Genomic DNA, 14,795 nt, shown 5'->3' on the forward strand with positions numbered 1-14,795 from the left:
ATGTTTTGTTTATATGTAATTAAACATAATGCACGATTAAGAAACATAAGCATATTTTTATTCCATATATTTACAAATTATTTATACATTCAGATAAAACAAAGAGGAGAAAATCAGACCTGCTGTAAGATTTAATCTTTAAAAACTTTTTCTTATTTACAAAATCAAACATAAAATTAACTTCATAAACATTAAAAAGAAAAGCAATAACAATTCATATAAAAATATTGATTTTCATTTTGTGTTTAACAAACACTATCAGGTCAGTTTTTATAAGAAGCATAATGGCACACTTGCATGAAGGCAATATTATTTTCAGAGTAGAATTTTATTAAATATTTTAGAATACAATACTTTCAAAGTATGTTATATATATATTACTAAAAAATTATATGATAAAACTACATTTGTTTTTTTACCATTCAAAGCTGAAATATCAGACTAGAATATAAAAAAGGAAAAGATATTAATCACAAGAATTAGTTGCCTTTAATTAGTGATTAAAATGTTTTGAAATTAGAGCCACAAGGTTATATTAAATTATGTACTAACATTTTTATTTCAGAATGAATAATCTCCATAAAGTTCTCAAAGGAAAATTTCAATCTAAAACATGTGTAGCAAATCATAATGTAAAACAATTTTGAATTCTAATGCTACTGTAACAACAATTTGAAACTGCTTCAGTTTTAGTACCACGTAATTGACATACTTTCTACACCTCATTTCTTTTCATCTAAAAAATATTTCATTCCGTATGATTTTTGATGCATTGGAGTAAGTTATTAAAACTGATGACAGCATACAGAATCTTTCTCATTAAAAAACAAGACTGAACTTAGAACTAATTAAACATGATTTTAACTGATTTACACTAAAAAGCTTACTGTTAGAAGTAAAACTAATTGCATTTCATATGGATATTTAAATAATCAATAAAACTAGCCTGCTTGAGTGTCTTTTTAGAAAACTATACATAACGTGAAAATATTTTATTGCCAGGGAATTTGGACCAATTTATGTATACTTCTATAAAATTAGCAATATACTCATTAATTATTCCCATGAATATAGTTCATATATATGTAAAACAAACATTGGGAAAACTTGCTGTTGTGGTCATTTAAATCTAAAAATATAAGGTTATTGCATTTAGAAAATTGATCAAAATAAAACTCAATACTGTAATCTAGTACATGCTCTCACTGATTTGTTCTGAGAACTTTTTTTTAATTTTTTTATAAATGGAAAAATTAATTTCAACCTATTTGGAAGTAGTTAAAACTCATGCAGCAAGCTCAGTGCTTCTGCAGTTCTTATTCTAACCTCTGAAGACTGGTCCTTTAGCAGCACAAGCATGGCTGAAATAAAAATGCAACATATGAATAAAACACGTTTAAGACAGTATTTAAAAAAATATTTCCCATATTGTCATTAATTGAAACAGAGCCCTAAGCACACTTTTGTTTTAGGGAGGATTTTACCAGACACACTTGTTGAGAAATCTTTCTGATGAACAAAAAAAAATCATCTAAAATAGTTTTTAAAAAATTCAGAGGGGGTTTGAACCATGTAAACCAATCCCTCTTATACAGCCCTGAATTCAAAGCAAGGTCAAACAAATCTTTTTCTCCATTTTTGTTTTTTAAATTGGTCGAAATTCTTCAAATTTGTTGAGCTATTATGCATTTTTGGATGATGAAAAGATTTTTTATGCAAAAGTTCACCTTTGCTATAATATTGTTTTAGATATGTGTATTTTCTTTTCAAACTTTGGAAGATAGTATTTTTGTAGAAGCTATTCAATGGAGTTAAATGAATTATTTGACCCAAATCTACCAATAACAAAGACAATAGATTAACCGACATTTACTGGGTGGAAAGAGATCAATAAGCAATCTTGATTGCTCAAAAAGGCAGCGAATTCAAAAAGATATTACCTTATGAAAATTTATAAGGCTCAAAGATAAGGCTAATTAATATATAAGGCTCAAAATTAACATTGATCTGCTGGTCCGGATTCATTAAAATATCCATCAGCAATGATATTTTGTTATATTAAGCATCATATTTTATTTTGCTACTGACAAGATAAACTTAGCTCCTTATTTAGAATATTTACATCTTTGCAGGAAAATAAGAAATTTCTACAGAATTACTACATATCATTTTGTTCACTCTACCCCCCCCCCCCTCTCGCCCCCCACACAAGAAACAGCAGAGACAAGATTTTGTTGGCTTAAGTCCTTGACTAGTATTACTAGTAGTGTAGCAGCAAGATTCCTGCTGTTTCCTTCTTTTCCCCTTTCACTCAGACATATCCAGAAAAAACTTGATTGACTATTTGTCAAGTTAATTTTGTCTGACTTATTTTTAAATTTCTTTAATTTTTCACTATTTAAAAGCACAACTCAAGAATTACTAAAAGACACTTTTTTTTACAAATCCCAAAATTTAAAACCTACCTGAACAAACTCTTTCCTTTGGTATTAAATTCTGTTTTTCCACTGGAAGATTTCCTAGCAAATAACCTGAAAAACAAGAGTGCCATAGAGCATGAATAAATGAAGCTATTTACTTTCATGATGAAATTTAAGAAGGAATGAGGAATTAATTAAGAAATGAAATTTTTCATAACTGAAAGCATTTATTTACCTAGAAATTTAATAAACAAACACCTGTTTAAAAGAAACCATAATTCTTCATGCAAAACTTGCAAATTTCAAGACCTATTATTTTAATACATATTTTGAACTTCATGTAAAAGTTTTGATCTAAACTTTTTTTTTCATTTTTAATCACATTATGTTTCTCTCTCTCTCTACCTCCCCCCCCCCCCTCCCTTACGTTGATGTAATTTTCCAATTTACATTCCACCCCATTTAGACAAAGTACAGTCGGACCTCTATATATCAAAGTAGCAAATTGCCGGAAAAAAATTCGATATATAGAAATGTATCGATGTATGGAAATTATCTTATTTAATCATAAAAATCTCCTAAAAAAATTTAAATTAAAGCTAATTTTTGTGTATGAAACCCTATGTCTAATTTATACGAGCATCGGATTACATGAAAATTAATAATTAAAAAATTAACAGAAATTACACATTTTTGCGCTTTTATACATCTTTATTCTTTGGCAATTCAACTTGATCCGCAACATAAGGGGGTTTTTCGTTTTGACAATGTAACTGAGAGAAAAGTAAAAAATCATTCTACCAAACTTGTATGATTTTTGCTGAAGCTAAAAGGACTAGGAATGATAATCAACAGAGAAAAGGGATAGATTGAAACTGATTTTACAGTGCAACTGGTTAAAACTAAGATTTGAAATAAACTTGAGGGAATTTAAGAACTCCAGAATGGAACAACGACCTATCTACACACCCCTCAACCCTAGATTTCTTATGAGTTTCGTAGCAACCTTTAGTGAACATAATTTTCTCCTGTAACCTTCAGTTTTCATGAGACAAACAGTTAAAAGTGGAAAAAAAAAATCTACGAATGTCTCGAATTTTTTTTTGATATGTAGAGATTTTTTCAATGTATAGAAACATTTTTTCAATGTAATGAACATAGAAATTTGCTGGGATTTGGATATGCAGAAAATTTCGATATGAGGAAGTTCGATAAATGGAGGTTCGACTGTACTTTATTTTGACAAGGTTCTTGCAGATTTTCAGATTTCATTTGGATTTACACTAATCATTGGCCAACCTTATCATTTGCAATAGTGGTGGAGAGCGCTGATAGTTACTAATTGATATTACACCAATGTCTTATATGACAAAATAGGGTTAGCAAGGCATCAAATACAGGTAGCACTCATTATGATATTCACACTCAATCACTCCAATAGTCTAAGCTTCTGCTGAATCAATATATTGATTTCAAGAAAACATGGCCATATTGAGAAAGAATCTTGTAGATTAAATGTTTATCTTAAAATATTTGGAGAGTATCTAGATTATTATTATTTGGGGGAGATTTTGGTAACTGCTAGTCTTGCCATTTTTTTTCAATTGTTGCCAATGCATTTTGACAGTGCTGATATTACTAAAATCAAATGAAAATTGCCCAAAATTTGGTGACCATACCTAACTCTCGATTATAGAAATAACCCCACAATATTTTTCATAGTACACAAAGGAAAGAATGCAAAACTACATAGTGGAAGACTATTTTCAAAGTAGAACCGAAATATGCAAGTTTTGTGAGATTTTTTAGGCTAAAGAGTTGAATGCTATTTGGAACATTATTTTTGGCAGAGTTACAATTCTTTCGATGATACTGATAAAGATAAGACTTAAAATGTTTTAGTTTTCAATGCACAAGCAAAGTGAGCTGAAGGATATTATGTTCTGGAAATTGGCAAAGGTAGGGGATAGCCCTCTAACATTAAATAAGTATTTAGCAAAATGTGTGCATTCAGATAACTTTAATAAATTGTTCTCTTTCGTTCAATTTGTTTAGTTGTTCACTCTTGTTTGAAAACAGTTTGCAGAACTTACCAAGAAATGCTATTGCATTGCATTGTATTATTGGAAACTGGCTTTTCAAGTATGACATTGATGTTGTGACATAAAAACTTATCTTTTCTGGAAAATCTGCAATCTAAAATAAAAGAAAAAGATTAATACATTTCTTTTCTCTTCTTTTAAACAAAAAAAAAAGTTCTGAGCTCACCATTGTTTTTGTCAGATCATTAATAAATTCTCCATAGTGTAGATGTGCATCCTCCAACAAATGTTTCTGAAACATTGAATTCATTTCTTGCGATTGCAGTAATGGCCCAAGGAGCCTCAAACTGTACTTGCAAGCCTTAAAATATATTAGATACATATAAATATACTATATACATATATTGACTTCAATATTCTAGAAGTAATTGACAAAAGAAGTTATCATTTTTGTTTCATAGTTTACCACAGCTTTACATGATTTGAAAAAATAACTTGATTGCAAAAGCTTCAGGGGTTTTATGTTTCAAACTTGTGCATCTGATGTGTAGGCAGTGCATCTTGAGAAGGTATAAAATGGACGAAGTGAAGACTTTCATTCGCGAAGGAAAGACCCCTAGTCACATGGCAGATTTTTTAAAAAAAAGCATTGTGTGGAAGAAACCAGCTTTCTTTCGCCAGTTTCACGCAAAACGTGCCAACCATTCTTCATTGTTAAGTCATGTGACTTGAGACCCAAGCTTTTGCTTAGCCAATGATTGGGCCTCCTCCCTCCATTTTAATTCCTGCTCTAAGATCTTTTCTAGTATGAAAGGAGTTAAACGTTAAACTTTTAAAAGGGTCATTTCACAGTAATTTAGACATTTATGTAGAGTTCGTAATGTGACCTTTTTTTGCCATAACTTTTTAATTTACTGTTTGATTAGCTTATAATTTTATTTTGAGATTTTCCTACCAACACACCAACTCAAATATAAATAATTTGCAAATGAAACGGTAAATTAAAAAGTTAAGGCAAAAAAATAAAGGTCACATTATGGACTCTACATAAATGTCAAACATACCGTGAAATGGCCCAAAAGTATTTATTATTATTCTTTAGAAATTATGCAAAAAGTACACAAACTTAAGTTTTCAAGCATTAAAATAATGAATGTAAAAATCATTAAAATACTTTCTTTTTACTTGTCTAAACTATAGGCCTGGTGCTAACAACTTGATATAGGCCGCAATAACTTTTTTATTCATTAAGATATTGAAAGAAAGGAAATTGAAAAGGTTACAAGAGTTTTATAACTAAAAAAACAAAGTGGGTTAGCCCTAAAATCTCAAATTAACACTCCTTCTTTTTAGTTGTGCTCACTCAATGGATATGTGATACTCATCCTTTTTTATGAATTTAATTACTTATCAACAAACTAGTATGTTGTGGCCATCACGAAACTTTCTTCCATATTTTTCTTTTTTTTTTCTGATCCCTCCCCATGCTTGGCAATATGCAATATCCCAACAAAAACAAAATTACACATGCAAAAACTAGACGACCATCCAAATGTTTGAATTATTGCAAAAGCAAAGCAAAGTGCGAAAGTTGAAAGTTATTTTAAAAGCCTTGCTTGAATTAATAATAAATATTTTATTTGTTAACAAACATAAGATGGCAACAGTTAAAAATTTTAAATCATTGAGATAATATTTCCGATCATTTCCATACAGTTAAAATCACGAGAAATACGCAGACAACAATCTATTAACAATCTATTACGATTTATCTTTCTTATTGTTGCATTAATAAAGCTATTTTTATTCGCAAAAAAAAAATCAACACCTCTTAGAGCGATTGGCGTCAAAATTGAACCAAAGCCTGTTTACATATGGATTAACATATGTTCCAAATTTCAACCAGAACGTAGTATTACTTCTTGAGATAGGGCACTCACAATGAAAAAAAGAACGGGCGATTGCGCTACTCCCTTTCTAGCTGTTGACACCAAAATAAAATCAGCTCTTATACCCACTAAGGGCTACTTGCCGATAAATTTTTCTTTCATTCCGTTCATTATTTCTTGAGATACAGCAGTCACAATTGACGACAAAAAACGTTCTATAGCTCAACCCTCGTTTGAGTTATTGACACCAAAATTGAATCAGCACCTGTTCCTGTTGATGGCAACATATGGACCAAATTTTGTTTGATTCCGCCAGTTACTTCCTGAGGAATAGCAAGCACGCGTAACTCAAAAAACGTCCCATTGCTCCACCCCCCTTGGAGGAATTCGCGCCAAAAACCAATGGGCACAAGTTCACATAGGGGCACATATGTGTACCAAATTTCGTTCGATTTCATGCGGTAGTTTTTGCTGTAGAGTGGCCACAAAAAACTGGTCACACACAGACGTGACACACACACACACACACACACACAGACAGACATTTTCCAAAAATAGTCGAAATGGACTCAGCACACCTCAAAACGTTCAAATCCGTCAAAATTCGAAAATTTGCACGAATCCAATACTTTCTTCTATATATTAGATATAGAAGAAAGTAAAAAGGAATGCAATTTGCAAAGTCTGGCCATCATGCAACCAAAACCTTAAAGGACCCCATTGCCATAGTCTAAAAAAACTTTTTTCAAAACAAAATTTGTTGAACCATATTAAAAATAAAGTTATGATGTTTAATTATTATAATGACTGACATGATCACTAATGTTGAAAAATTATCTCTGCATTGAGTAACTCAACATTTCTTGACTTTTGTCCAATTTTTTCCAGAGCAATAGATTTCCTTGATTTCTAAAATCTTGCGCTGTCTTAAACATTTTCTTAAAAACTTCCTAAACCATATTTCTGGTAAGTGTAGTAAAAATTGAAAATTTTTGCAAATGGTGGCTTGAACTAACTCAAATGTAATTCAATTGAAATTTTCCAATGGCAAAAGAATGAATGAGCTAGTTTTCAATGAAAGATACAATATGAGGGTTGAAAATATCCATCAACTCAAATTCTTTGATGTTTAAGTGATGGCATTGCATAGTGGACATAAATTACTAAGTGTTTTAGACATAGATACAATCTGATTTTGAAATGCAGGAAAAATTGTGGCTGTCATTTAAAAACGTAATAGCGGCCTTGTAATTTTTAAGCTTGATGAGTAAAAGTTTGCAGTAATGCTATTTTTAAAACAATAGAGTATTGTTTTAAAAGTACAGAGAAGCAACGTTTATATGTTTTTGAAGGGACTGTATGAAAATAGTGTATTAATGAAAATATGTATAATAGGTATACGTTAATCTGTATTAGACTGCAAGGACCAATTTAAAAAATGTATAATTGATAAAAATGTATAAACGGTGCTTCACTGTGTGACCTTTGCCGCAGAAAATGCCAAAATGACTTTTCACGCATCTTGTAACAGATTTTTCTGTTTTGCACAGAATGACCACGGTACAAATAACCGCCCTTAGATAGACTTGGGGTGATATTTCAAGTCCCTTATACCTTTCATTTCAAATGCAATGAATATGCATATTATACCCATATGAAATAAACATATTGTGTAATTTCTTACTCTAATAACATGCTTGTCTTCATCATTCAAATGCAACAGTATTGCAACAAGATTTCCGTGCACTTGTTCAATAAATTGTTCTTTAGAAGGACCATTTCCAAACCTTGAAAGATTTCCAAATAGCTTGAAAGCTGCAGCTCGAACTGGTGCTTTATCCTAAAATAAAGCATAAAATTATAAACATCTCGCACATTGAAAAGCATTTCATAAATTAATTGATAATTAATTTATTTGAAAATCAAATCTAAAACAAGTAAGTATCTCAGAACTTGGTTAGATAAAATTTTTGAGCAATTAAGTCTTATTTCTCTACAGTTTTTTTCCAACTTAGTACAAGACAAAATCACTTAAAAGCAGTGGCAGATCCAAGGGGGGGGAGGTTAAGAGGGCTATAGCAACCCCCCCTTGAAGTCCGAACTTACACTAGATAAAATCGAAATTTCAGAGACTTAATACTGCAATACATTTGTGAATTTAAATTACATTACATTAAAATATAACGACTATATATAGTGGCATATTAATAGAAGGGGTGCGTTAGGAGACTCCCATTCTCCCATTTGGTCAAAACTTGAAATAGATTAAATTGTGATGTGTGTGCAATGAAATGGAAAGGCTTAGAGAAAAAAGATTCGTTCTGCAATCTTTTTTTTTTTTTCAATCTGAAAGTTATTTACTTCAACTTAAACCAGCCATATATATTTAACTTCATTCTCACGTTCAGGGGGCTGTAGACCCCCCCCCCTCTCCCGCCATGAGGTCAAAAGTAACTCTAAACAAAACAAAAATTTCAAAGATTTCAATACTTTTGCGAATTTAAATATGCATTATATTTATATATATACTGTGACGTATTAATGGTGGGGAGGGGGGGGGGCTAAAGGTATTGTAGCTCCTTCTCCCATTCGGTCAAAGCTTACTACAGATTACAATGTGATTTGCAGTAGCATGGAAAGGTTTAGAGGAAATAGCTTCGTCCTGATGCTATCATGGTTTTTCAATCTGAAGTTATTCAATTCAAATTAACACAGTCATGTATTTTACTTCATTCTCAGGCTAATGGGGGCTATAGCCCCCCCCCCCATGAGGTCAGAACTTGTGCTGGATAAAACCAATTTTTTCAAGCTTGAAATATTTCCTTTGGAGACAACCCATTCCATCAAAATATAAATTAAAACTGTGTTTTCAGAACTTCAATATCAAAAAAATTCAGAAGACAGCCCCCGAACCCCAACGCGCCTTCTAGCTTCACCCAAGAGAGCCTGAAATGCATTTTAAAGACTTCGATTTCAAAAATGTTCTGGAGAAGATCTCCAAACACTCATTCTTTTCCTAAGTTACTATAAAAGATGGAATAAATTGTGTCTTTATTCAATTGACTTCAATTGAATACTTCAATTTCCAAACTTAGCCGAAGAAGATACCTAAATTCTTCTTTATGCGCTTAACGTCTTTAAACACAGTCAAAAATTGCGCTTCTACAACTTCAACTTCGATAAATTTCCAGAGGGTCCCCCTGAGCAGCTGGCCCCTAGTATAAGCACAAACAGCTTTAAATTTCGTTTCAGAAAAATTCCTCGGGAGAATCCCCAAACCTTTCTTCTTCACATACAACCTAAAAATGACTTCTTGAAAGAGATTTCGGGAAGGAAGGCGGCCAATCGAGTCAAGAGGAGGCAAGGGGTCATCTTTCCAAAACCTAAACCTTAAGTCACATCTTTCAGACCTTAATTTTGAAAAATAATGAAATAAAGATCTGACATCACTTTTGTGACGTTAGGAGATCCCCCTAAGGTTGCGGAAGAAGGCGTACAGTTGAGTTTTTTCGAACTTTAGGGTCAAAAAACTTCCAGAGACAGCCTGTGAACTTTTTCCATTTCCCAAACGCAAGGCCAAGAAGGACAGCCTTTTGAAGACTTAGTTGTTAAAATATTTTCATAGAGAACCTCCAAAACTTCCCGTTGCCTAAACTTAACCAAACATAGACTAAAATTTTGTTTTTCAGACTTCATTGACAAAACTTTTCCAGAGAGGGCCTATGAACCCTCTTCATTTCCTAAACGTCACCAGTTATAGCCTAAATTTCAGTTTTCAATGTCAAAAAATTTCCAAAGGAGAGCCGCCTAATAACGTAAATTCACTAGAAATTGTGTAAAACTCCTTCTTAAAGACTCTAATTTTGAAAAAATTTCAAAATAAATCAAAGAATTCCTCACCTAACATCCACAAAGATAGCCTTTAATCATGTTTTCCCTAGTTTTCTTTTCAAAGTGAACCCCTGAACTTTCTCCATCATCTCAACGTTATCACAGCTCAACCACATCTCACCTAACTTTTCCACCAAAACAATATGAAAATAGCGTTTTTGACATCAATTTTTCAAATTCTACGGGAGGGTCCTGACCATTGAGAAGGAATAGATGGAGAGAGTGCAACCCTACTATACCGATACGGCAACAGTACCATGTGACCTGGGGAGCAATTTCGAGTTGACCGTAACTGCTGAAGAAGTTTTCATTAGCTGAAGCCATGCATGATAACCACCTTTAACTGTAGAAGGGAAAAATTAGATTTATAGTAATAGTGCAGTATTCTAGCATTGTAAACTGTGAGGAAAAAGCCACACCAGGAGGTCCAGTAACTTTTCCCTAGCGTGTACGAATGTTTTTTACTTCTAAAGAAAGAAAAAATAACATTTATATGCATTCAACGAGTACATATTCTACAGTTGCCTATAATTTTTTAATTTTTGAACTTATTTTACTTATAAAAGTTATAAAACATTGTATATCTTGAGTGCAAATAACATTTTAGTTCCATAAAAACACTTTTTACCTAACTAGTAATTATTTTAACGGCTCTTAAGCATTTTGTGCACATTTGCTTTGTTGGCGAGTAGTTTCTCGCCAAGCTCCTGTGAACAGCAGATGCGCAAGAATAAAGATTTGCTATTTTTATGCTTCAATTTAAATACTAGTATGCCTGCATATGAAATCATTTCAAAACATTGATTACAATACATATGAATCCATAAATTTTCAGTCAATAACAGAACACTTAAAACTCTTTGTACATGCATGAATAAACATCAAAATACATGAAAAATGCATGTTTTTTAATCCGGAAAGAAGTGGGGAGAGGGAGTTTGAAAGATAAGCCTGTATTTGTATCCGTTATTTATTTATTTATTTATTATTATGCGGTAAAGGAGTTGGAGCCAGAGTTGCTCTAAATTGTAGCCCCGACTTCATAATAAGCGCTGTCGCGTCGTCTGAAAAATATTTAATGCCAAAAGAGCGATTGTGTGCCAAAACGCGACAACTTCCCAGCCAAACAAGTCATCTGACCTGGGAAACATTGGGTCCCAAGCTTATTTCACCGAGACATTTGCTATGGCTCCCTCCATTAGTATTCCTTCTCAATGGTCCTGACCCCCTTCACGCATCTGCTGCTTTTTACTGCCTTTCTCTAGCAATAGCTGGGGTATAATGTTTATACCCTAGCTTTTATCTTCACCTTTTCGATAGGGAAGCCATACCATGTTTTCACACCTCTTTCTGCTATGCAAATGTATTTTTATCTACCAGTGTGATAATCTACTTAACTTTGTACGAGGTTTTTGCCTGAGCATGGTTTTAATAGCTAGAGTGCAGCTGCAAGCTCTGGATGCTGTAACTGACCTTTTTGGTGTGTGTATGCTCGCAATTCCATCTTAGATCTGGCCATGGTGAGATAATTTTAGCCTTATATTCAACTGAGGTGAATATAGTGTTTTCAGACATTTAAAATGTTTGCAAAATTATTAATATTCTTCAGTATACTATATAAGTTTATTTCAAGTAAAAAAATGTATTTAAACTCCTATTTTTTTCGGGAGAGGGATTCCTTGTAGAGAAATTTTCATATTGTTTAAACAAGGGTGTCTGTCCCCCTAAGAGTAATGCCCTCCCCCCTCCCGAGATTGGGAGTACCCGCAAAAATGACGAAAAAGACCCTCTAAAACAGTGACCGAGGTTAGCCCCCCCCCCCCCCTTGGTCGAGTTCTAGATCCGAAACTGCTTAAAGGTGTATTTTAATGTTTTGGATAATGCAATGTCATATTAGTTACTGAAACTGCTTCCAAAGCAGGAATATAATGTAACATCAGAGGTAAGTGATGAAAATAAAGACAGAAATTTCGATAAATTTACAGATATAAGAAAATGCTCTACTTGAGAATTAAAATTACAAAATGTTCCAATGGAAAAAATGAAAATTAATGCATAAGAATTTTTGATAGCAAATATAGTGCAGATAATTGGACATGTTAGGGAAAATACAAGTTTGATGAAGCTTAATTAAACACTGAATTTAAGCCCTCCATTTACACAAAATATTTTTTTTTATTTGAAAAACTGGTTTTTAATGTGGTTTATATTTAGCAATCGAAAATAGAATCAATACATTTTTAAAGATGAAACGTTAAGGTGTATTAATGAACTTTTAGCCACTGGTGATTAAGTTACTGATTATAAAGAGATGAAAAAACTGTAAATTACAAAAGAAAAACATTGAAAACTTGACAATTAATAAACTTGGCAATGAAAAATGAGATACAGACTTGTGATTCGTTGTCTGAAGAATTGGCATATGAGTTTGCTGCCTTTTTATTATTTTATATTTTAAATACTCATTGCCTCCTTTAGGAACCGAATTTCCCCCAGGTTGGGAACCACTGATTTAGTTCTTTCTGCTCAGAAAAATGGAGCAAATTTATGTCACAATTACAAAATGCAATGCTCAAATTCAAAAGATGATAGTGATGCAGTCTAGCATCACTGTTAATACCGAGAATGTTTTTGACCACAAGAAATGCAGATATTTAAATATTTCTTGGATTTATATTGAAACCAAACAATTTCTACTCTAAAACAGGACTAGATTTTTCCTACAGTATTTTTCAATGTACAACAAGCATAAGGACTGGGGGGAAAAGATAAATACCTTTTCAAACATGGGCTTTATTCGAAGCGCAATAGTAATAAGAATATTTCTAACGTCTTCTTCAGCTACTTGAGACAATACTGCAGATAATCCACTCATAGCCTCTAAAGTTATGTTGCAATTGGAATCTTCCCTGTCATCCATACCAGTCATCATAGCAGATAAAATGGTAGTAGAATACCTTTCCACCTAAAAAGTAAAATATATAGTAGTGGAATAAATTAAAATGCAGACAGGATTTTTTTTCATTAAATCCAAAATTTAAGATATAATAAATGAAGCCCATAAATGTGGAATGAAAAATTAAATTAAAGAAAAAACTAAGGTGGTTTGTAGGAATTTACAGATTCATTTAGAAATTATCAATTTTATCACAGCTTTTTCACATTTATTTTAAAAAGGAAAAATTTTTCAATGAAATTTGTTTGCATTATTTGATTTTTTTTTTTTCTCTTTTTCATAATCATTCACTCAGACCATCAAAATGTAGATTATCCACACAAAAATCCAGGCAATGTCTTGTACCTTTGCATCATAAGGAATTCTCATTATAGTAACCAATTTGATTTGGACGTCAGACATTGTTATAATGAACTTCCACTGTATTTGTTGAATTTGACGATAGATTAATGAATAAAAAGGCAAATCACAGCTTTTACACATGCTTTATTTTATTTTTTAAATATTGCAATGTTAGGTTAAGTTAGATGTAGAACTACTAAAATAAATGATGTGTGAATTATGTTAAAAAACACACACACACACACACACACACAACTGTGTGCAAATGGTGCAAAGCGAGGACCCTACTTTTTCACCGTCACACCGAGGACCTACTGAAGGCGTTGTGTCAGAAGAACACTTATTAGATTTTTGTGCTTAAAATCATTTGATTAGTGCGTAACAACCTCGATTTTTTAATTTTTTAAAAAATTTCAAACATGTTTTTTTTCAATGTAACCGAGGACCTCATACACAAATGTGTGCGGATGGTGCAAAGCGAGGACCCTACGTTTTCGCATGTCATACCGACTGAAGGCGTTGTGTTAGAAGAACAATTTTTACATTTTTGTACTTAAAATCATTTAATTAGTGCTTAAGAACCTAAATTTTTTAATTTTAAAAATATTTTCAAACATGTTTTTTTTTTAATGTAAACGAGGACCTGATACACAAATGTGCGTTTGTACCTGAAGAGCGAGGACTTTGCTCTCCTTTCATTATTCTCTTGGGATTTCTTGTGTTACTCAACTAATAAACTCTAACAAATAGTAGAATTCCAGTTATCCGAACTCTGATTATCCGAAACACTTTCGGAAATTTTGGAAAAAATTAAAAAACAAGACGGAAACGTACAGCGATTCGCAAAATAATGAATCTGTCTGCGCACTTTATTGCTGTATTTTAAGCGCACCACGAATATTTTTGAGATGATAAGCCACTGCCTCAGAGTGCAGTTCTTTATTGACTTCTAAAGTACAGCACTTATTAAGAACGTTTAATATATAAAAGTGATGGCTTTTTATTTAATTGAACGCTCATGTTTTTTTAATTAGGAGGACCTACTGAAGGGGTTGTGTCAGAAGAACATCGTTTTGATTTTTATGCTTAAAATCATTTGATTAGTGCGTAAGAACCTCGATTTTTTAATTTTTTTAGAAATTCCAAGCATGTTTTTTTTTTCAATGTAAACGAGGACCTCATACACAAATGTGCGTTTGTACCTGAGAACGAGGACCTCATACACAAATGTGCGTTTGTACCTGAGAACGAGGAC

At 32.3% G+C, this 14,795-nt stretch overlaps 1 protein-coding gene across 1 annotated transcript; it reads right to left on the bottom strand.

Moving 5' to 3' along the window:
* Positions 1–36: 36 nt before the first annotated feature.
* LOC129233042 (maestro heat-like repeat-containing protein family member 1) lies at positions 37–13,203 on the bottom strand. Its single transcript, XM_054867127.1, has 6 exons — positions 13,019–13,203; positions 8,036–8,191; positions 4,689–4,823; positions 4,514–4,616; positions 2,466–2,531; positions 37–1,361 (listed from the first exon to the last, which is right to left on the bottom strand). Exons 1-6 carry the CDS (start codon positions 13,172–13,174, stop codon positions 1,279–1,281), a joined length of 699 nt encoding a protein of 232 aa, XP_054723102.1. The 5' UTR covers positions 13,175–13,203; the 3' UTR covers positions 37–1,278.
* Between the last annotated feature and the right edge of the window lie 1,592 nt (positions 13,204–14,795).

This window comes from Uloborus diversus, chromosome 1, assembly GCF_026930045.1.
Source record: "Uloborus diversus isolate 005 chromosome 1, Udiv.v.3.1, whole genome shotgun sequence".
Taxonomy (NCBI): domain Eukaryota; kingdom Metazoa; phylum Arthropoda; class Arachnida; order Araneae; family Uloboridae; genus Uloborus; species Uloborus diversus.